The following is a 22,326-nucleotide window of genomic DNA, read 5'->3' on the forward strand; positions in this document are numbered from 1 at the left end:
TCCAGCTGGTAGCAGTGCTGTTCAAGGATAGTAGGAGTCCTATCAGTAGGCCCTCTGTGTTCCCAAATCCCATCATCTGACACAGTTGTCCCAGCTATATCCATAGACAGACATCATGAGGGTACCTGCCTCAATACCATTGCTGGTAGAGATAGGCAAGATTTCTCTTTGTGTCAGTCCCCAGTTGTCAGGTACCACCTGTGCTGGCAGCCTGGCTCCATGGGACTTGCTTCAGTCTAGGTCAAACACTTAATTTTTGCATTCATTTGTGGTAATTTTTCTGTGTCTGGCTTTGTTGAAATCCTTTTCAGACTCAAGAGTTTGGCTTACATATTGTTGTCTTCCTTCTGGAGTGTCTGGGGCAGAAATCAAGGGAAGCTGCAATCAAGTTTATTTCTTGAGAGGGCTTCTTGCATGGACTCTGAGAGGTTACAGGGTACATCTTCACTTCTGGCAAAAGAGCATGCATTTAAATTGTTCAGTTTAAAGTGATCTGAAATCCTTCTAGGATGTCAAAATAACCTTCAGGCCATTTTCTACCTCAATTTTCTGTAAAAGAGATAATGAGTCATAATGACTCTTTCTTTAAAGCAGACACCCAAAGTGCCTAATCTAAGCCTATCTCCTTAATTAACTGTCTGAGCCTCAGGCCTACTCTGAGCTGAGTAGGGCCCTGTATCTCCATATAGCAGGTTTTTTCTAACAGCACATTTCAAGAGTGGGAGAGAAGCGGCTAAATCCTGAACATACAGAACTAAGAACCATAGAGCCATAGAATAGTTTGGATTGGAAGGGACCTTAAAGATTATGTAGTTCCAACTGCCTGCCATGTGCAGGGACGAGAGTGCAAGATCACCCTTAGTAAAATATATCTATAAATTACACTTTGAAGTACACAAATAGTGAATATTTTTTCCCCTTAGAGCAGCTTCCTGTTCTCATCTGTGCTCTGAACATCCTTGGCTCTCTGCCTTGTAGTCGGGATGTCATTTATGTCTTTTGAACCAAGCAGATATGTTTTGGAAAGGAAAAGTAGCTGCTGATGGAGGTCTGACCTCTGTATGCAGGAAGGGGGCCTGCATTTTGAGTAGGATTGCTAGATTTGGTTTTTTGAGAATTTGTTCCCAGCACCAGTATTTGTCATGTGCCTTGCACAGCATGAAGTTCTCATGGCATTAGTGTCTCAGCATGAAATAGGATCCAGATAGCTGGAAGCCATCCATACGTGGGATGGTGCAGGAGGGAGTGCTCAGGGAGGAAGTTCATTTTGTTCAGACACTATACACAATCCTAGCAAGAGGCAGTCCTTGTCCTGTAGCACTTGAATCAGAACAGATGTAGCACATGAGAAGGGAGGGGTGATGGTCTCCTCACTTTTTTAAGCTGGGGAACTGAGGTATGGTGTTATTCAGTGCTGGGCTTGCAGTCGTAGAAGCAGCTTGTGGGACCATTAACAACTGAACCCTCAGCACTGCTCCATGGGATGCTTCACATGCAAGGGTGGTAGATCATCTTCACACAGATGTGAGCAGAGCCCTAACAGCCTGTTGTTGGGCTGGGAGCCAGTTCCAATCCCAGCATTGCAAGCTGGACACTGACATCACCCAGGATGTCAGAACAGAGGCTTCTTACTGACCAGGAGCTGTATTTTACTGCACGCAGGCAGCTTCTCATGGAGCTCTGTCGAGCTGCCATATAAATAGCTTATTAAATGACATACAATTTGACTTTCTTTATTCTCCTTCTTCCCTCCTTCTTTCATTAGGAAAGTTAATAGGGATTGAATTGTGTCAAGGGGCTGGGAGAATGGATCGCTCCAGACACGAGGAGACCTTTGAATCAGGCTGGTCAGATGACCTGGACCCGGAAGATGATGATGAAGAGAAACGATTCTGTTCCATGATGGAGCAGCTTGGAGCAGTCCAAATGTTTGAAGAGTAAGTAGAGGAGTCACATGGCATGACTTCTAACATAGTTTGATCTTGCAATACTAAAACTTCAAAGTGCCAGCAAAGACCAAAGAGGCAAACAGAGTTGATTGCTCTGTGAAGCACTGGTTGGGATTTCTGTACTGCTATCTTGGGTTTTCGTATGCTTGGTAACAAACGCAGTGAAGTCTGGGTTTTCTCATCAGTTATCAGTTACTTTTAGTGCAGTGGTTTTTGCAGAGTTTCCCAAACTAGAGTTCATACCACAGATGTAAAATGTAACAATGGCATGGAAGCCCATCTGCACACAGCAAATGAAAAAGAGCATGTGAGGGTTAGACGAGGTAAGGAGGATTAAGTGTGTTGTCTGTTCCAAAATGGTGTATGACTGTTCACATATGTTCAGACAATCTTAGGTCTGGAAGTCTCTGTGAAGGATCTGTGCTCAAAGTGCTGCTTGTGACTGGGTTGATCTTGAAGAGTGTGAAGGTTAAACTGGGCAATGGATGCTCACCTGAGCCCTGAAACTTCGTATTAATGCTTTTGCATGTGGCCCCAGTAAAGTCTTCTGGCCCCAGTTTCACCCACATTTTTTTTAGGTCTTTCCCAAGTGAAGTATAACTGGCTCTTATTGAGGTGTGGCTGCTCAGGCTGGGGTGCCCAGCTGCGTCTGTGGGAGCCCTTTGTTTCAGATACCATAGTCTGACAGTGTTGTCAATTTGCAGGGAGCAGCCCAGGTAGTGCAGGAGATAGCCAGGACTGGAGACAGAAGCTGGGAGTGGAGGAGTTTGCTGCTTACAGAGCTGCAGCTGTCACAAAACAGATTTTTTGTCTGGTTTGCAGTGTGATGCAAAGCATCTGCATGTGTCTGTTAATGCTAAACAACTTCTGTCCTGAAGAATTCTGTAAAGCTGCTATGCCTCAGATGATGAGATGACACTGTGAAAAGCCGTGTTACTGTTCTGGAGAAACGGTCTCTGCTGTTTATAACTGCTTTGAGAAGCATCGAGTCTTAGAGTGGAATTATCCTGTGGTTTTTTTGGACCTCTTACTTGCAATTTTATGTGATGAGTTCAGTAGCTACTTCATGTCATGCCTTTGTGCCAAGCCAGCTGTTATAAAGAAGTAATATAAAACAGAAGCTAATTGGGGTCAGAGCAGGAATCTGAACTGTCTTCACTGGCTTTGCTAGAAATAAATTGTTTTGTTTGTTAACAGGATTAAAACGGTTCTTTTATCTAAACCATGAAGTTTTTATGAAGTGCTGTTTCAATTTGGGGCAGAAAAAGCAGGCTATCTTGCAGTGGTGGCAGGGCAACAACTTTTTGGCTGGGATTTTTGTTTGCTTTTTCATAGAGAGTATTAAGGGAGACACCTAGACAAAAAAAATACCTATAGGTATAATTATTCTTTGTATTTCAAGATATATTTCAGTTCCTCCAAAGTACTCAAAGGATTTAATAAATAAATAAATAGATAAATAAGCTCTTCCCTGAAAAGAACATGAAGTGATGTCTGCAGCCTTATAAGACTTTCTAGGAAAGAGTAAGTTTATAAGTGCTGTGTTCAAGTTGCAATGAATTAGTTGCCAAAACAGTGTTGTTACTTCATGTTCAGAAAAGAAGACTTTGGGTTTCCAGGGCTTCCTCCATTTTTATCCTGATGAGACACCTAGGAAAATTTGCTTCTTTTGCTTTTGTGCCCCAGTTTCCATACCTGTAAAATAAATAAATACAGTCCTGAGAAAAAGCACCTATGTGATATGTGCTAAATGCCCTGAGCTACAACAGTTTGCTGCTTGACCATAGCTCACAGCAGATTTGCTGAATGTTCTTCTCCAAGTCTTGGGTTAGACACCAAATGCGTTATTGCTGAATACTTAGAAAAACAATAATTCCAGGTTTGCTTCCTAGATTTCTGTCTTCGTAGTCTTCTTTCAGATGACTTCCTTTATTTTAACCTTACAGTAGATCTCACTTCACATGCATGCTCCATCACTGTCCAACTTCCCTCTTTGCTATGATGATGTAATGGAGGTTGTCACAGGAGAAGAGCAGTTTGTCTGTCCTGAGTGCATGTTGGAGTTGGAATAACAGTCCATAAGATGACACAAACTCATTTGCTTTCCTTCCCTCCCACATGCTTGCCCCAGTCCACAAGAGATTCGAGAGCTCTGGGCTCGGCTACGAAAAGAGCGTCCGGAGCTCTTATCCAATTTTGAAGAGTTTCTGTTGCGTGTTTCATCATACATAAGGGAGGTGAATCACGAGAAGGAGTCTATGGAGCAGGCACTGAAGCGGTAAGAACATCATGACTGTTTGCTGTCAGGAACCAGCTGATGCTTGAATGCCGCATCAAATGCGAGTTGAGGCTGGGTTAGAAGACACGGAGATTTTTCTTGCTTTAATAAAATTACTATTGATCTGATCCCCACAGGTTTGTTTTGCATCAGTGTCCACTCATAACATTTGGTCTGGTTGAAATCCTACTCAGTGCTACTCAGCTGTTAGTGGGAATCTGTTTCCACCATCCTCTCCTGTTTCCTTTCTGTATTCTTTTTCTCTCTCCTGACCTGTGGGCACCATACATTTTGTAGGAAGGAGACAGACCATGACCGAGAAGTCAGGTGCCTTTATGAAGAAATGGAACAACAGATCAAAGCAGAAAGGGAGAGGCTGATCTGCCAGGTACCTCATCTCTCTTGGCTGAAGTCAAACTTTCTCTGTTCTGAAGCAGACGTGATGGCCTGTCTGGCCAAGAACAGCTCTTACTGTGCTGGTTGTTGTATGCACACAGCTGTATCTTTACATCTGCAGGAAGCACTGAGACATGACAGGAGTAACCTGCTCCAGAAGGAGCTGCGCAGCAAAGAGCAGGAGCTGGAGAAAATCCTTTACCGCCAGAAGAAGGTAACAAGACCTAAATCCTTTCTAAAGAAGCACATCCCCTTCTACTCTCTTCCTGCTAAGGTCTTTCCTGACTGAGAATGGTTTTCATCTGCTGAGGGTTTGTACAAGCTAAACTGCTGCTAGCTAGTCTAGTTCTCTCTGTCTCTGAAGGAGGAGTTGAAGTGGTTTGTCAAGTGATTGGTTTGTCCTCTACTGTAATGTCTTAGCGTGAATGTTTTGATCACACATTTTCTCATCTGCTTTGTTTTCTCTTGACACAATCCTCATATCAGCTGTACAATAACCTTTTGGCAAGGAAGACAGGGTTTTTACACATACATATGGAAGTTATGAGTTTAGAGCCTTTTGTAGTGTGTAAGAAAGTTGTGTATGGGCATACAAGAGCCAAATTTCTCTGGTTTGTGTTTTCTGTCTGCTCCAGAATAACGCCGAGTGAACAGTTCTATGATGCTTAGAGCTGTATATACCGTAGGTTTGCATTCCAGCACCTAATGACATACTGATTAATCAGTCACGGAGAAGATCAAAGCAGAAACTTCCCTTTATCCATTCCTGGCATGGATACTTGTATGGGATGGTCCATTCTGGAGGTCTTTCTCCTTTTGGTCTGAAGAACTAAGACATGACCCCCACAAAAACAAGTCGTCGAGGTACCTGTAAGATGCTGGTGACTGGGGGTATCCAAGTTGGATACCCCCAACAGCTGGAAGCTTTGTAGCAGCTGGAAAAGCCAACAAAACTTAAGTGCCATCAGGAGAGACAGTGAGAATAAGATAGAGGCCAGAATTTTCCTGCTACCTACTCCCTTGATGTACCTCATTTGGTATGTGCAGTTCTAGTTTCCTCTGGCTCCATTGTGTCCTTGAGTATGAAGGTACAGAGAACTAATATGAATAAGGAAATGGGCATCTGCATTAGGAAGAGAAAGTAGGAAAGCTTAGACTTGATTTTGAAGAGGAGACTGGGGGAAGATATGAATGAACTTTATAGACATGGGAAGGTGGTGGATAAGGTTCATATGGAACTGTTACTCCCTAAATCCTCCAATAGGGGAGGTTAGGGACACTCAGTGAGACCAATATGAATTTGATTTAGAAGAACATATTTCTTTATGCAGAGATTGGTGGTGGATTTTTTTTCCACAGGAGGCTGGCAGTGTCGGCATTTAAAAAGATTGGACAAAAAATATGGAGAACAGGCTCATAAGTATTCATCAAAAGAAGGAAGAGTCATGGATGTGTCCTCTAACATCCCCAGTCCAGGGACTATAGATGCTGGGGCTGTATCAGGAGGAATGGGTCATAGGCATGCTCTTCCTAGGTAGCACCTCTTCTTGCTATAGGTCAAGGCAGCGTACTAGGCTACATGGACAGTCTTACTCAAATGGTCATTTCTGATTCTCTTAACTCTGAGTCTTGCACTAAGCTATGCAGATAATCAGGTCCCTCTTGTGGCATAAGACCAGTACTGTGATCGTGCTGCTCCGCAGTATCGCTTCCAAGTACAAACAGCATAAACGGTAGACTTGTGTGTAATAGAGATTTCTTGGGAAGGAGCAGGTGTGTTTTACTTAAAACCTGTCCTCTGGCTTATTGAAAGATCCAAAGGCTTTGGGCAGGGGTTGCTGTTTCTTAGCCTTAACTTCACTGCCCATCGTTATGTGGTCATGCTGATATCCAAAGGACTGGAAGTCTTCAGGCAAAGATGGGTGCAACTTCTGCTTGTAACCTCAGTGGGGAGAGATGTAGGGCTTGTATTTCAAGGAACCTAAGAAATATCAGCTCTGTTCACTCCTGCTTGCAACCATTGTATCTGTGTGCTGGCAGAGAGCAAGAAAAAAGCACTTTATTTTGTGCTACAGTGTGCTGCTTTACTTTCCCTTTGAGAGGGGGAGAAGGTACACTGAGAGAAAAGGCAAGCTGGAGGTATAAATGCAGAGGCTGACGCTGCCACCTACTACACTGATCAGAACTGGTGCCTGGTGCTTCTCTCTGTTCTCAAGCATGGGCTGTATAATTTTATGTTGGGAATTTGTAAATTCTTGGATGGGTACCACCATTTCTGCATAGCGCCAGCTTCAGCAGATGGCCCTAGTTAGCTGGTATGGCTGAATTGCCAGTATAATCCTTCTTGTAATGCCCTACTTGTCATATGAGATGGATGGGTTTGGCTGCTGCATGGCTTTGACTCTTTCCCAGACTATGCCAGTCATTTGTGAGGAGTCACATCACCGGTTGAGTACATGACAACAGGCTTTGAACTTCCCAAATCAGGCTTGTTAGTTGTGCTGGGTTCTTGTGCTGCTTAGAGTGTAGCTGTGCCCCAGTGGCATTTAAACAATATCTCTAGGCCAAGGGCCTGTCTCCAGCAGTGGTAAAGGCCACACAATCACTTGACTTTCCAGGTGTAGTGTGAGCTATGCCTGGCACCTCGATGTATCCCCCTTTCAGCTGCCATGGGCTCAGAAAGGCCCCAGACAGTTCAGCAGCTGCGCTTAATAAGTCCTGATGGATATACTCCTTCTTCCACCCAAAATTTCCCAGTCTTCCTTTGACCCTTATTTGCACTCTGATTTCCACAGTGCCTGACAGCAGAAGCTTCTCATGCTGCCTGAAGCGCTTCCTCTGCTATGCCTAATAATTGCATTGCTTGCTCCCCAGGGCTGGCATGATGAGAAATAATTGCTTCCAATTCACCTTCTCAATGCCACTGGTGGTCCTGTAGACCTAAGTTGTGTTTACCTCCCTTCTGCCTTATTACTTCCATCTGCTTTTTCAGCCAGTTTTTACAGGCATGATGGTAGCACAGAACCCTGTGTTTACACAGCCTTCCTCCCATTGCAGCTGGAACATCAGCTACAGTCGCTGAACTCAGAGCAGCTGGAGACTCGTGTGCAGAATGAAAGGCTCCGGCATCTGAATGAAAACCTGCTGGAAGAACTGGAGAAAAGCAAATGGGAGCTGGAGGCAGTGAAGGGGCAGTTACAGAAGCTCCAGAAAGAGGCTCAGCTTGAGCAAGAGCAAAAGGACAGGTGAGAATGGGCAGGGAAGGGGGTGTCAGGACAGGAACTCAGGGAAAGAAAGAAGGGTGGACAAGTAGTTAAAAGAATAAAGATCTCTAATTAGAGGCCTGGGCCTCATCAAAGGATTTCCTGTTTCTTCTTGAGGAAAAGTAGTAACATCCCACTGGTCTTACGGGCCTCAAGAGGGAGTGATAGTGCTATGTCCCACCTGCCTATAGTGGGAGATGATTATGTTTATTGCCATGTGGCTAGTAAAGCAGTGTAAAAAATACAGATGACCATCAACCTAAAGGAGGCTTCTCCTCCATGTATTTTCTAGTTCATTATTGCCTCCATAAAGTTCCTGCAGGTCCTCTTCTTATCACTTGTGTTCCTTTTTCTGGGCTTAATCTAATAATATGTAGCTAAAACACTGGGGTGTTTCAGATCCAGATGGCAGCAAGCATCCTTCCCATCTCCAGCAGCTGAGGAAACTGGAATGTGAAAGGAGAGCAGGAGAGCTGGCATATAACCCAGCCATCCCAGCTTCCACAGCAGTGCTGCTTCCTCTGAGTCCTCCTAGCCTAGGGCAGGCCCATATCTTTAAGAATACCATGAGTGTCTCAGCAAAAGAGATCTTTGTATTTCCTCTCCCATTATCTTACTTGCCCTTTTATAATCCTCTTTGTCCTAGGGATGTGTGTAGAGTCTCCAAGAACATGCAGAAAGAGAAACAAAGCCTGCTACGGCAACTGGAGCTCCTCAGGTAAGAACGGGGCTGGGGGAAAATGCCAAGCCCTTGTGTGTGCAAGGGGCTGAACTTTCAGCACTGTGTTTGTTTCTCCCACAGAAAGCTATGGGAGGGTATTCAAGCAGTGCTCAGACACTGCTTGTTTTTCTAGGTCCAGAGTTGCACAACCTGGCCAGTTCTGGCATAATACAGGTTGTGTAATCCCTCCACTGGAGAAGTTTAGTCTTTCGTGATGGCTAAGGGACTATGTGGAGCCCATTACCTGAGCTGAGATACATGGAAAATCCAGTACGTCAGGCAGTAAATAACATCTGTGTTTGTTTCCCAAGTTTCCTTTCTGTTCTTGCTTTCAAATGTTGGTCTTTACTCCATTGCTGATGAGTGTTTCATTGTGTCTCTCCTGTGTCTTCCTTTGGAGCAGAGAGATGAACAAGAAACTTCGAGATGAGCGAGATGCTTTTGAAGCCAAGAAGCTGGTTAGTCTAAGAAAGAAAACCCTAATTCCCAACCACCCTCCTTTCATCTGCTGCTGTTGCTTTCACCACTCGGGGGCCTGTCACTTCCACGGGGGACAATGATCTGAGCTCAGGAGGCCTGGCGTGGTGCTTAATACAGACTTCACAGCACCTCTCTGCTGGTGCTGGGGACAAGCTCTGAAGGTTGCTCTTGCAAAGCACCGGGGTTTAACCCAAGGTGTATTAGCTTGTGACTGTCACACAGCCCCGTGCAGGGCTGCAGTGGGTGCTGCCTGCTGCACACGGGGATTCTGTGTGTTGTAACAGCACAGGGCATACGCAAGGAGGGGAGTGAAGCTGGATGCATCCCTGGACCTGGGTGGTGAAGAAGATGATGGATTCCCATATGTGCTGCCAGCTGACTTGGGGGTAGAGGAGCAGAGGAAGGTTTTAGAGTTTCTGTGACCCCTTGAGGTTGTAGCAGATGTTTGCAGATGTTCCTCGGGGGCAGCTCCCCATTCCTATGAACTCTGCTGGGGTGGAGGTGCAGCAGTAAGCCTTGTGTCAGAGGGCTAGGAGAAAGCAGGGGGGCTCTGACATCTGGAACAGTCAACTCCATCTCTGGTCTTTCCCAGTCTCCAAGATAAGTATGAATATGTAATCTATTTTTAATTCTTATTTTTTTCAATGAAAAAGTCTCTGTGTTCCCAAATGTCACTGGCAAGGCTGCCCTGTGCTCTTTTTGGACCTATCCCTGCCACCACGTGTCTTTTTCTGCTCTGCCACCATGCCCCACTTGAAGATCTGGAAGTAGCTGTCTTGCAGTGAGGACAGGCAGTGATAGGCTGTGAGATACTTTCTGGTTGGTGTGTAAAGAAACATTTAAGGAAGCATAGGGATTGTGCCCAGACAGGAGACAAGATGTCCTGCTGGGGGAGATGCTGGAGTTCCTCTCCAAGTGGAGCAGCAGCTATATAAGATAATTTCAGTAACAGTTTTGGATGGGGTGTGTGCCTTTATGTGTGTGTTTCTGAAATCTGAAAGATTATTTTTTCTTTATTTTTTTCTTTATTTTTTAAGCTGCTAAATATGTGTGTGTACACCTGGGCTTCCTGCTTCCTCTTGGAGAAGTAATAAACACAGTCACTGTGTAGCAAAATCCAGTGCAAGCAGGCAAAGAAAATAGTTTGTGCTCCTCTTTCCATGCATAGTGCTTCATCAGCTTCTGGGTTCCTGTGGGTGGGGTGGGCAGCCTGTGGAGACCACAGCTGAGGTATGTACTGCTGTGTATGCAAAGCTTGTCTGCTCCTCCTCTATTCTCCTCTCTTTTTCACCTGCTAGGACTTGCTCAGGGCTGCTCTGAAACGTTAACAGTTGCAAGGAGACATAAGAGAGAGCCTAGGAGAGAGAGTCTGGGTACAAAGGAGCTGCTTTCTCCCTGTGCTGATAGTAGGGATGGGCAGCAGGGTGAACTCCTACCACCATTGCTCATCTGGCAAGGCTGTGTCGTGCTGGGCAGATGAAGTGTGTACTAGAGTAAGGGTTTTTTTCTTTATCAGCCAGGACATCTTGTTGGCCACTCTCAGTCCACAAGAAAGCAGGACTCTGAGGGTTTACAGAGATGCTGCTATTGCCATACACCTGCAGAAGATACGCTGTCCAGCCTGTCCCACTGCAGGCAGGCAAGAAAACAGCAGTAGTTCCTTACAGCAGCCAAAAGGAGAGTCCAGCTTTCTGATGGAGTGTGTGGCACACTCTTTGCCAGAGCCTATCGATGTTTTTACTGGCTAAAAAGAAACCCAAGGCCTTAATTCCCTCTGTTAATGCTAGGAGGAGTTGTGTTATTTCTGTGAAATGAAGGTGTGATGAACAGTGGTTCTTTTATAGGAAGGATTTTGAAGTGGTTGCATGTCTGAGTTGGGCTGTACGAGGCTGACAATAACCCAGTCACTGCTCCTTTGCACTTCTCAGTGCCCAGCTTAATACCTTGCTCTTCATAAGAGTTTCTGGTTTTGCCAGGGTAGGCAGACCCTGGCCCCACAGCACTATGGGGCACTGTTTTGCCCTAGTGGCTAGGTCACAGGTAGCAATGTGTGGCTATTTAGGTCTGTGTACAAAGCACTGTGGGGTTCATTTTCACACCTGTGACCCATCTGGTTATGGAGTTATGCTTGCATGCTCTATGTGTTTGAACAAATTTCATGTCTACTTGTCATGAAGAGTGTTTTGGGAGTTTGACTCCATTGGACACATATTTGTATTTCACGGATAAACCAGAATCTTTCCCATACAAATGCTTGTACATGTGCTATTGTTGTAGAATCCTTGCCATCGTGTGTCGTACAGCTGTGATGTCATGTCTGTCCCCTTACCATTCTGGCAAAAAGCCACGTGTTACACAAACCTGGCAGGCCAATAAAGCATGGCAGAACCAATGCAAAACATGCCCCGTTGTTTCTCCTTTCTTACCCAGGTATGTACTCCACAGGCTCTTTCCTCTTCAAGTAGGGTCATGCCATAGCAGATTGCCTGGGATCCCCTTTGCTCCACAGGTGACTTGAAGGTTGTGACTTGGCTCCAGTGGGCTGTAACACAAGTTCCTTGTTTCTGTGTGTCTAGAGGATGCCCCTGAGTGAACATGCTCAAACTCTTCCAGGGGTTGCTTCTCCATCCACACTGGTTGGCTGAACCATAGCCTGATACCAGTGTTGATCAAAGGGTCTCTCTGCACCTGGGAGTCCTTTGCCTTGGAAGATACATGCTCCACATTTGTAAGACTCTCCATGGTGGTTGGTTGTGTAGCTGGACTTTCTCCTGAGCATCACTTTTATATGTAAAAAACATTTGGAACTTTTCCCCTCGAAGTTTCTGGTTGGGTGAGCCCCTCTGTGCAGTCCAGAATGTCTCCTTTTCTTGGCCTGCATTGTGGTAAAGGTGTTTTGGCCAGGAGAGCAGCTTCTTAATCTTTTGCCTTTTAAAATAAGCCAGGGGTTATTGAAGAAATAATCTTCCCAGTCCTCCCCTGGGCTGCGAGCAGCACAAAGTCCTGCCTGTCCAGAGCTGCCTGCAGGTGTTTGGTCAGCTCAAAAACTGCTACCAGAGGCAGATCTGGCAGGCTGCAAACTCTTTCTTTCACCATCTTTACCCCCAGGAATAACTTGTGAGGACTTGTCAGAAATCTCTAGACTTACAGAGCAAGTACATCTCCCTTTCCCCCAGTGCTGAGGTGATGGGCACCTTGCCATACTGTCTCTCACTTTGTGTTCAGTGTGTGTAGCCAGAGCAGTTACTCAGTCCATTTGGGGCTGAACGGGAGGTTAGGCTTTAGCATAGCCTTTGGAGGAGCTGGCAGGTCAATCCTGTCTCTGTGACAGGCTTTCTGTGTGATCTCAGGCAGGTTGCTCATCTTTGACTCTGCTGGGGATGATGAATCTGCTATATAGGGGGGAAAGTGGTTGCAAGAGGAGTTGTCCTGCTTTTTCCTTCTCTGGGGAGCTGGTAAACACTGGATGTAGGAAGTGTGTAGTCTGAGGTAAGTATGAGGAAAGCATGGAGAGGAATGTTAGTGTAAGGCAGAGCATGTGCACTGCCCTTTGCAGAGCGGTCTTCCTTTCCTATGATTCATGTGCAGCTCTGGGTGAGTACTGATGGAGAAGGGGTACTAGTGCCTTCTGGGGAAGGGGCAGTTGGTGGGTCCCACAAAACATCAGCATAATAGAAAGGCAGGAGGGGAAATAAAAGATTCAGGTGTGAGACCAAATGGAGAACAAGCCACAGAAACAAAAGCTCCGTCTGGAGTTCAGTTTGGGGCACCATTGTTTTTGATGGGTTTTGTTGCAGAGGGGAAAACAGCAACAGTAACGCTTTCTTGCATGAGTTAAATGAGCTGAACTGAGAAAGGCAAGTCCTGTGCTCACTTCTGTTCAAGCCTGCTGGCAGGGCACTACCACTGCATGGTGTAGGGCCTCAAGGACTCCAGCTCCGCCTCCCTGAAGTGGTCTGCAGAGGTGGCAAGTGATTAACTGGGGTTATCGGGTTCCTGGGTCGTAATCACATTCTTCATCCCTTTTCTTTTCACCTTCCAGGCACCTCAGAGCAAAAAGCCCCTGTTGAAGAAAGGGTCAGTGCTAGGCAGTTACCTGCTGGACGACAAGCCGGTCAAACGGTTAGATGGGCGTTTGTGTTGTGTTCGTGCTGTCAGTCTGTGCCTGCTGGAGTACCCTGTCAGTCAAGCTGTGTCCTGTGTCAAGTTCTCCCACTTTGGTGCTGGCTGGTTTTTGGAGCATGGGGGGGTGCAGCTCGACTGTGGCTGTAGTTCCCTCTTGGCATCAGGTGGTGGTGGCTCAGCATGAAGCTGAGGATGCTGTTAGCTAATTTCTGTGGGGGTGGGAGGGTGGCCCCCCTCTGGGCTGCTTCTATATGCAGCAATGGGGGAGCAAACCTAAGTGCCATCAGAAGCTATGGGAGTGTTCACGGAATGGGAGTCACGAAGGCTGCCTCTCAGTGAATCAGGCAACTCTTGTTAAAATGACTGGATTGTCTCCAAAGTGTGCCAGTTCCTTCCCAGGCAGAAATCCTGTTCACTGGCACCTTATGCTGGAGCCCATATCCCCAGGACATGACAGAGGGCAGGAGCTGCACAAGGCTTGTGTTCTCTCTAGCAGTTGAAAGCCCTGAGGAGAGGGCCCAGCTCCAGGTGGGTGCATTCTGCCCATCTCCCTCCACACCTATGCAGATGCTCACCTGGCACACCAGGTCTCTGCAGAAGGTTCCACTGGTTCCCAGTTTTTCCTGGTACAAACCAGAGACAGAGGTCTAGGCTGAGTTTCTTTGAGCTCTGACTCACCCTTAATACTTGCAAATCTGGTAATGGCATTTAAGATTTAAGTTTCAGGCTCCTGGGCTCATGGATTGATGGAAAACCAGGTGCACTGAGGAGTATGGCTTATTCTTGAGCCCAGCTGGGAAGCTGCACAGCTCTGAGGCAGAGCTCTTCCATGGCAGATATGCTGTCCATGGGATCAGACAGTCAAGTTCTCCCATCTTCGTCCCCAGCTATTTATTGCAAAAATGCTGCTAGCTGCTGCTGGCGTAAACCCACCAGAAAGACTTAACAGGTAGAGAAGTCTGACAGTGAGGGTGATGTGAGAAGAGGAGAAGCATTTGTTAGTTCCATCTCTGCCCAAGTGCTGTGTCACACCACACTGCTTGAGAAACATGGGTAGAATACATTAGATCTGGAGTTACTGTTCAGAGAGTTTTGTGTTTGTCACTTTTTTCTCTCCCTGAAGAAGAGGCTTTTGAGTCTCAGCCCCTCATTGTTGTGACTCCTTCCAGCCCTGGGAGACGGGTCTGTTCCCCAGATCCTGAGCCTGGGACGATGTGTCTATTTGCAACAAGAGTGGTTCCAGCTGGCCTGGTGGACAGATGTAGGGAGGACATCCTGGAGCACAAGCTCCCTGTCATTGAAAAAGTATAGGCATGGCAGCAAGTGCATTTTGCAGTCCTAATGAGGAGTACTTGTAGGAGTGAGGGAAGAGAGTCGTTGCCTTGATTTCTGCACTAGTAGCAAGAGAAAAATTTTGCGGAGAGATGGGATGTACTGCCTCTTGAAGAGATTGACTGTAGTAGTCTCTGGTCTCTCTAATTTGCTTCCAAATGCAACCTGTTGGCTCATTAAGACAATGGAGGGTGGATAAAGCCCTTCAGTTGAGTCCTAAGCCTTCTCACTCCCTTTGTCTTGTTCTTGAACTGTGGAAAGCTAAGGCAGAGCTAAGATACTGCTTTGCTCCTCAGCAGTGATTCCAGTAGTTTAAATTGGTTATTCTAGATGCTTTTTTGGAAGATTGTTCACTGGGGGGTAGAGCTGACATGGTAAGTGACGGAACAAAGTGCATCAGCCTCCTCTTGTGCTGCACAGTCAGTGCACCTATTTCCCTGCTGCCACAGCTTGGGCAGGGGTCCTGGGAATTTCTTGCTGCTGAGAGCGCAGTGGGGCTGGTTGTTGGAAGCGTTAAAAGATAAACATCTTTCGTGTCCAGGCTCCCTTACCTCGGCCAGGTGTGGATGCAGGCCAGAGCAGAGCCGGTGCCAGGCAAAGTGACCCTGGTGTCATCACGTTCACTGCAACTTGCACGCCTGTGGCAGACTTCTGCTGCCTGAACTCAGAAGGGCTCCGCTGCAGGAGCGCTTGGAAGTGAAGGGCTGGTTTCCTGAAGCTGGGCTGTGTGCGTTCAGCAGAGGGCAGTACCATGTCTGCACACTGCACGCAGCCTTCCAAGGGTGGTCAGCCAGTCCTTGCCCTGCTGCCTGCAGGCAAAGCCCTTTTCACTAACCTCGAAACCTTTGTTAGTTCTTTTTGTGTTGTATTGGATATAAAAGATAGAGGCGGTGTTGTTGCTTCTTTAAGAAAGAAGAAAGAGTTCTTCCTTTTGCCACTTCTATGTGCTTTGCCTTGTTTTGTCAGTACTGGGAGGAGTGGGAGGCAAAGGAAGCTTTAAAAATCCAGGTCGGATTTTTTATTCAAATTAATAAACTATATAAATACATCAGAGCTCAGGTGAGCTGCCTCTCTTTCCTTAGGGGTGCTGTTGATGTCTTAGTCACAGGGAGTGTGGGAGTGTACATATGAAGCAGAGTTCCCGCAGCCGCTGCATATGCACTAATTGGATTGCATTGGTTGTTTTGGGAATTTGCAACCTCCTCCTCTTCCCCTCACCCCCTCCCCTCCCACCCCACTGTGGTGCCTGTGGGCTTTAATACAGACAACTGGCCTCCGAGGACCTTCCTTTCACCTTCCCGGTGGATATGGCAGTGGAAGAACCCAACAGAAAGAACTGTAAATACTTCTCAGGCAACAAGACGTGGCTGAAAACAGGAGAAGGAGGCAGCACAAACTTTGGAGAGAATAGCAGAGACAAGGAGAGGTGGTCACTGGCAGCAGATGTTGAGTGGTTGAAGATGGCCTTGAAGGGTGATGCTGACTGTCGAAAACAAGCAGATGGATTAGATGATGCTCCCTTGCCTCCTAGAGAACAGCCTGTTGGCACAGAAACCAGGGTGAGTCTAATTACTTGGGTTGTTCCTCAGATACCTGCTGTCAGGGACTTTGGGTGTTTCTCTCTTCCTATCTAACTTCAGCTGCATAGGTTTGTAGTGGACGTGTCCAATGCCTAAATCAAAGAACAGTCTGCCACCAGGCTTTTCAAAACTGCATCCCTTTCTTCCATTGTAGCTCCAGGTATGGGAACCAGCCAGCTGTTCTCCAGACCGCATCTTTAAAGTGGTGTTTGTAGGGAATTCTGGTGTTGGGAAGAGTTCCTTCATCCACCGTTTCTGCTATGACAGGTTCTTGGCTGAGCTAAATGCAACCATTGGTAAGTAATAGTGTTCCTGACTCATCTGGCTAAGAAGGGTGGGAAGGTCAGCCTGGACACGTGTTTTGCCTGTAATTTAGCCCACCTAAAGGTGAAGGTGATCCCTTTCCCAGTTTCAAATAAAACTTGCAATATCCCTAAACTAAATAGCATTGAGCTTGGATGTTGCAATGGCAAGCTGCTCTCTCCCCATCCTATCTTATGACCATTGCTGTCTCCTTGACAGGTATCGATTACCAGGTGAAGAGTCTGGTGGTGGATAATACCCAGGTTGCCTTACAGCTATGGGATACAGCTGGACAAGAAAGGTAAGCAATTTCTGTGAGGCTGCCCTACTGCCAGGCTCAGTGTAGGAAACAGGAGGAAGGAGTGCATGCACATTTTCTGTCTCTGGAAAAATTGTTAGCTTGAGAAGGATCAGAGAGGTTGCAGCAGATATTCCAGTGATGAACCTGCAGCAAAGGTCTATTTCAGAGAATTCTAGAAGCTGTAGCTTCTGGGGCCTGGGGAGATTGCTCTGAGGACTGATGGAGAAGTAGTTTTCCATATGTCTGACCTGCATGTTGTGGCTTCGGACAGTATCGTAAATCACCTATGGTGTGGAGTTCAAAACCCTCTAGCCCTCAAAGCTCTTCTGCATCAGCCTGCTTCTGGAAAAGCTGTAGAAAAGGGCTACAGATGAGGATATAAAAGAAGGCTCTGGATAGACATCCTATTCTCAGACTCAGTTGTGCTCCTGCTGTCCTCAGCTGCTCACCACCACTTGTTATTCAGAGGTGGAAAGAAGTGTGTGAACCTGTCCAGGTCTGATTCAGACAAAGCCATCTTGGGGAAAGTGGGGAAAGTGACTTGAACTGCCCTGCTGTACTCTGTCACTGAGCTTATTGGCACCTTCCACTGCCCCTTCTGCTGAAAGACTGGTGGAAGTGATAATCCTTGGTGGAGGGACAGCTTGGCTTTTTGTGACAGTGCATGCAGGTTCCCCATTTGAAGGCCTCTAGTTTCAAAAGCACAGGCCATCATTACATGTAACCAGCACTGTTGGTGAGGGCCAGAGTAGTAAGGAACAAAGTAGTAAAGGACACACTTGACCCTTATTTGCTACCAGAGATGAAGGCCCACCACTACCTTCATGTAAATTAGAATTTATTTAGGCTGAAGATGAAAAGCTATTTCAAGGGGGCCGTTAAACTCAAGAGCCTGGCAAAGATAAGTACTGGATATTTTGGGCTAAATTTGTTATGTGGGCAGGCCTTCAGGAGCCAGCTAAGGTCATGGGAATATTATAACCTTAAACTGTGCCACCAGGGTAATGATGCTGTCTAGCTCAGTCAGCTAGACCATGCAGACCTGGTGGGAATGTACTGAGTATCTGGTGAAAAGCAAACATTTCTTCCAAAATCAAGCTTCGTGCTGAAGAAATTATTTTTGAAATAACATGGTTATTTCAGTGCTGAAGCTGAGCACTGAGGGGAGTTGTCAGAACTTGAAATGTGACATTTGACTGAGGCCAGATTGCATCAGAGACCAAATTCAAGATATTGCCCCTGCACAGAAGGACCTGCACAGAAGCCCCTGCAGCATTAGCAGGTCTTAGACATGTACTTGCAAGAGAGAACCTGGCTCACTGCTGATACTGTGTAGGAGACCTGAGAAAGAAGCAAAAGGCTTTTTTATTTCTAGAGAAATACCAATTACTTCCACCTGGAAGTGTCCAAATATGAATATCCTATGGAAGAAACAGAGGAACTCCTTGAAGCGTGCAAGGAGAACTCTTTGGTGGCTTCCCTAGGACTACTGCATGCTACATTTGATGTTTCTTTTAGAGAGTATTTCGCCTGTCCTGTAGCTCTAGAGGTGCACCTTGCCTGCCAAAGACAGAGCCTGTGCTTTCTCAGTTGGGTAGTTGCCAGAATGTTATTGCAGTGAGAAAGAACAGGCTTCAGGTAATCATCTGAATAGTTCAGGAGGGTCACTACTTGCTGCAGGTTTTCTTGGCTCTTAACAGAATAGGATAGCTTGTTATCCCATGCAGGGCTGAAATACAGAGCTCTTCAGTGGGATCTCAGTACTTGTGTGGCATTTAATCCCACCAGTTTGCAATCAGTGTGGTTATATCGTGGCCCTGTCACAGGCTGCTTACAGATTTTAAGGTTTGGGGGTGTTTTTTTGTGGGTTGTTTCTGGGTTTTTTTACATTTATTCCCAAAATACAAGTCTGTGGTTCTCTTTGGTACCCACAGGACAAACAAAGTAGATGTCTGGGAACTTCTCCTGGAAATTGTGTCTAACTGCTGATTTTAAGTATGATGGCATTCCTTTATAGATTCAAAACTGGAAACAGACTGTATTGATGCTGAGATCTTAATAGCTGTTTTGGCAGCACCGAGGCAGACATTATTCACATCTAGTTTGTACTGTGGTACAGCTTAGTCTGCAGATTCTTCCAGACTCTAGAGAAAGGTCTTGTTTTTTTTTTCTCTATCCATTTCCCTTTTCATAGGCAATTACCTCTTCCTGTCCCACCTAAACAGATTCTTCTGTTTCTTTCCTTCTGACCTGCAAAGGACTTCCTTCCTGCTTTCTCAGCACCATACATTTGGAAAGATTCCTGCCTTACCCATGGCTGCCCAGCATGCCTCAGGGGTGCAAGGGTCTGGCCTGTCACTTGTCTGTACACACCAGCCCCAGGGTGTACATCTCACACACAGGGTCTGCCGGGCCTTGCAGAGAGCCTGTACTAAATGACAGACAGCCCCATCCTGTTTCTTGTCATTAATTACACAGCCCTGGTTTTGACGGTGCCTTTGGTTTTGTTTGGGATCAGGTTTCGGAGCATTACCAAGCAGTATTTCCGGAAGGCGGATGGAATTCTGGTGATGTACGACATTACAGCTGAGTGCTCCTTCATGGCAGTGCGGAACTGGATGAGCAGTGTCCAGGTAAGAGTAGGGCCTTGGCTCTCTAATGCTGGTGGTGCTGCTGCTGTCTTGCTCCAGACCAGCTCCAACAATATGTCTGGGAGTGATGCTCTCTGATGCCCCAAGAAGTCCTATTAACCTTGAGAAGAATTATCAAAGCAGATGTGATGGGTACTGCCTGTGGTAGTCAGTCTGGGGCCAGGGTTGTCTTGTTGAAGATGTCAAAGCCAGTGACAGTCCATTAAATGAGGGAGGGCTGTTTCTATGGCAGAAGGTAGTGGGACCGGCCAAAACAATAGTGTGTGTTTGTAAGCAGCCTGTGTGCATTGGCAGCATCTCCTAAATGTGGTCATGTCAGACCTGTACTCGGACAAGAAGACCTCCTGTTGTCCAGCTTATTGTCATGACTTAAGCCCAGCTGGCAACCCAGAACCACACAGCTGCTCGTTCACTCCCTCCCTTTCCTGCCCTCTCTCCCAGAGGGATGGGGAAGAGAATCGAAAGAATGTAACTCCCATGGGTTGAGATAAGAACAGTCCAGTAACTAAGGTATAACACAAACCACTGCTGCTACCGTCAATAATAATAATGATAAGGGAAGTAACAAGGGAAGAGAATACAACTGCTCACCACCCACCATCCAATACCCAGCCTGACCCAAGCAGCGATCTAGCCCTTCCAGGTAACTGCCCCCAGTTTATATACTGGGCATGATGTGCTGTGGTATGGAATACTGCTTTGGCTAATTTGGGTCAGGAGTCCTGTCTCTGTTTCCTCCCAGCTTCCCCTCCTCCCTGGCAGACCATGAGACTCAGAAAGTCCTTGGTCAGAGTAAACATTACTGAGCAGCAGCTACAAACATCGGTGTTACCAGTGCTGTTCCCAGTCTGAAAGTTGAAAACACAGCACTGCACCTGCTACTAAGAAGGAGAAAAATGACTGCTACTGCTGAACCCAGGACACTTATGCACAGGAAGGGAGAAGGCCCTGATGCATTTAGGCTCAGACCTGCAGTATGCATGCACAGCGTTTTGCATGATCACATCCTAACTCTGCTTTGAGATGGATTTCTAGATGAGACTGAAATATCAGTGATAGGTTATTTTTCTCCTTCATTTGCTTCAACTTTCAGGGTTGATTTCTTTGTTGTTTTTTCTATTTTCTTTTTATTTTGTAACTGTGTATTAATACCGCAGTCTTCCCCCCTGCATTTTATTTCCAAAGTCTTAATAAAAGCATTCGTCTGGGGCTTCTATCTGCTAGGGGAGACAAAAATGCCTGTCTGTATAATTTCAGTAAGTTGTGTGTAGGTGGCTCCGAGCTGAAGGAAAATTGTCAAGGTTGATTTTGTTTTGACTGTGCTGAGTCTCAAAACCCAAGATCTGAGTAAAATGAATAAGCATTAATTGGAGGTTTCTAATATTATTAACATCTGCAGCCCTGCTCGGGAGGTGGGAGGGAATCCCAGCAACGACTTAGCAATTTCTTTGGGCTCTAAAAGATCAAAGGTTCAGATTTTCAAAACTACCCAGCCTCTGAAAATCAGGCTTCTTTCAGGAGCACACAGAAAATCAAAGCACCCAAAATCAGTAACATTTAGTAATCTCTCCTCCTTTTCTGATCTTAGTAATTATCTTGCTTCAAAGTTGTTCAGGTACTGTAAGTCATCCAGGGCAGTCAAGTCTGGACATAACTTCAAGCCCTGTCCTGCAGTCTGATGATGTTCTAGTGAGCCAGTGGAACTAGAGAGTTTTACCAAAGGTAATGGGTTCCAGGAAGCCCCTAGGAATAACCTGCAGAGACCTTATACAAGAGTTGCAGGTTATTCAGCTTACTTGGCCAGCAGATTTTCAGCAAGGGGTCCTTGAATTTAGGGCAGCACATCAGACAGATAGTACTGCATGTACCTACAAAAATTATTGGACTTATTAAGAAGCTCTGCCTGAACTTAAAGTCTCAAGAGCCTATGGGAAAAACTGCTTGTCTTTAGGCTTGTTATTTTCCATAGAGGGAGTTATGTCCTATCTCCGCTCTCTCAGCATCCCAGCAGTACATAGCAAATATTTGAAATACATTCCCATAGTTTAAGCTTCCTTCCACAAATCCCTTGGGCTATTTGAGAAATGGTCTTTTAATGAGCTAAAGGGTCTTATCCTGCTGCCACTGCAGGTCATGTCTGCATCAGCTGGAAAAGGCACAGATCCAAGATAGTTCCCTCCCTCAGCTGAGTCTCTGGGGTGCTTTAGTCTGTCTCTTTCACAGGAAGGTATCGAGGATGGAGCTGTGGTCTTTCTGCTTGGAAATAAAACAGATGCTGTGCAGAGAGAGACTCGGAGTGTGCCCAAGGTGGAAGGCGAAAGGCTGGCAAAGGTGTGACTGTGTACTCTGCTGCTCAACGTGCTCTGCAGCCTCCCTTCTGCCTGGCTGGCAGGAAACCTTTGTTGGAGCCATTTCCCAGTATTGTACCTTCCCTCTCCCCTTCCACCCTATCTCTCCAATGTAAACAGGTACTGAAGCTCCTCTGGTACTAGGGAGGATGAGGTGGTGCCCACCATGTGGCCCTTAAGGCACGCTCATGTATCTCTCTTGAGGCTTGATGCCTCCTTACAGTGATGCTCAGTCTTTCTGAGGGAGCATGCATGGCTGTTTTCCTGTTTGAGGACTCCCGTAATGCATGTTCTACAAATCATCCTGCCTTCTTCCTCATTGCCTGTGTCTGCAAGCCCATTGCTACCTTAGCCCCTGGGTGGGAGCAGGCAGGGTTTCAGAGGTGTTCCCCATCTTCTGGACTCCGCCACAGAAAGGTAAGGACTTACCACAAAAAGGTAAGGGAATCCAAGACTTTGGGCAGATGTTTGCTCTCCCCAGATAACCCAGTGTTATTCTCTTCCCCATCTTCTGGCTGAGCCCTCAGTGTGAAAAACCATTTCCTTTACCTGAGTTGGTGAGCAGCATGTGTGCCCCAGGAGGGTGGTTAACAACCATC

General features: G+C 46.3%; 1 protein-coding gene across 1 annotated transcript in view; it reads left to right on the top strand.

Annotated features, from left to right (window-relative positions):
- The window catches only part of CRACR2B (calcium release activated channel regulator 2B), a 40,108-nt gene that overhangs the window by 14,172 nt on the left and 3,610 nt on the right, over window positions 1–22,326 (top strand). The window contains exons 4-16 of the mRNA XM_005149323.3: window positions 1,766–1,937; window positions 4,081–4,227; window positions 4,525–4,615; window positions 4,745–4,837; window positions 7,681–7,868; window positions 8,533–8,604; window positions 9,011–9,065; window positions 13,130–13,209; window positions 15,809–16,103; window positions 16,279–16,420; window positions 16,647–16,728; window positions 19,247–19,361; window positions 21,603–21,710. Of these exons, the coding sequence (XP_005149380.2) occupies window positions 1,766–1,937; window positions 4,081–4,227; window positions 4,525–4,615; window positions 4,745–4,837; window positions 7,681–7,868; window positions 8,533–8,604; window positions 9,011–9,065; window positions 13,130–13,209; window positions 15,809–16,103; window positions 16,279–16,420; window positions 16,647–16,728; window positions 19,247–19,361; window positions 21,603–21,710 (1,640 nt within the window). The remainder of the gene's footprint in view (window positions 1–1,765; window positions 1,938–4,080; window positions 4,228–4,524; window positions 4,616–4,744; window positions 4,838–7,680; window positions 7,869–8,532; window positions 8,605–9,010; window positions 9,066–13,129; window positions 13,210–15,808; window positions 16,104–16,278; window positions 16,421–16,646; window positions 16,729–19,246; window positions 19,362–21,602; window positions 21,711–22,326) is intronic.

The sequence above is a fragment of the Melopsittacus undulatus genome, chromosome 4, assembly GCF_012275295.1.
Source record: "Melopsittacus undulatus isolate bMelUnd1 chromosome 4, bMelUnd1.mat.Z, whole genome shotgun sequence".
Lineage (NCBI taxonomy): Eukaryota > Metazoa > Chordata > Aves > Psittaciformes > Psittaculidae > Melopsittacus > Melopsittacus undulatus.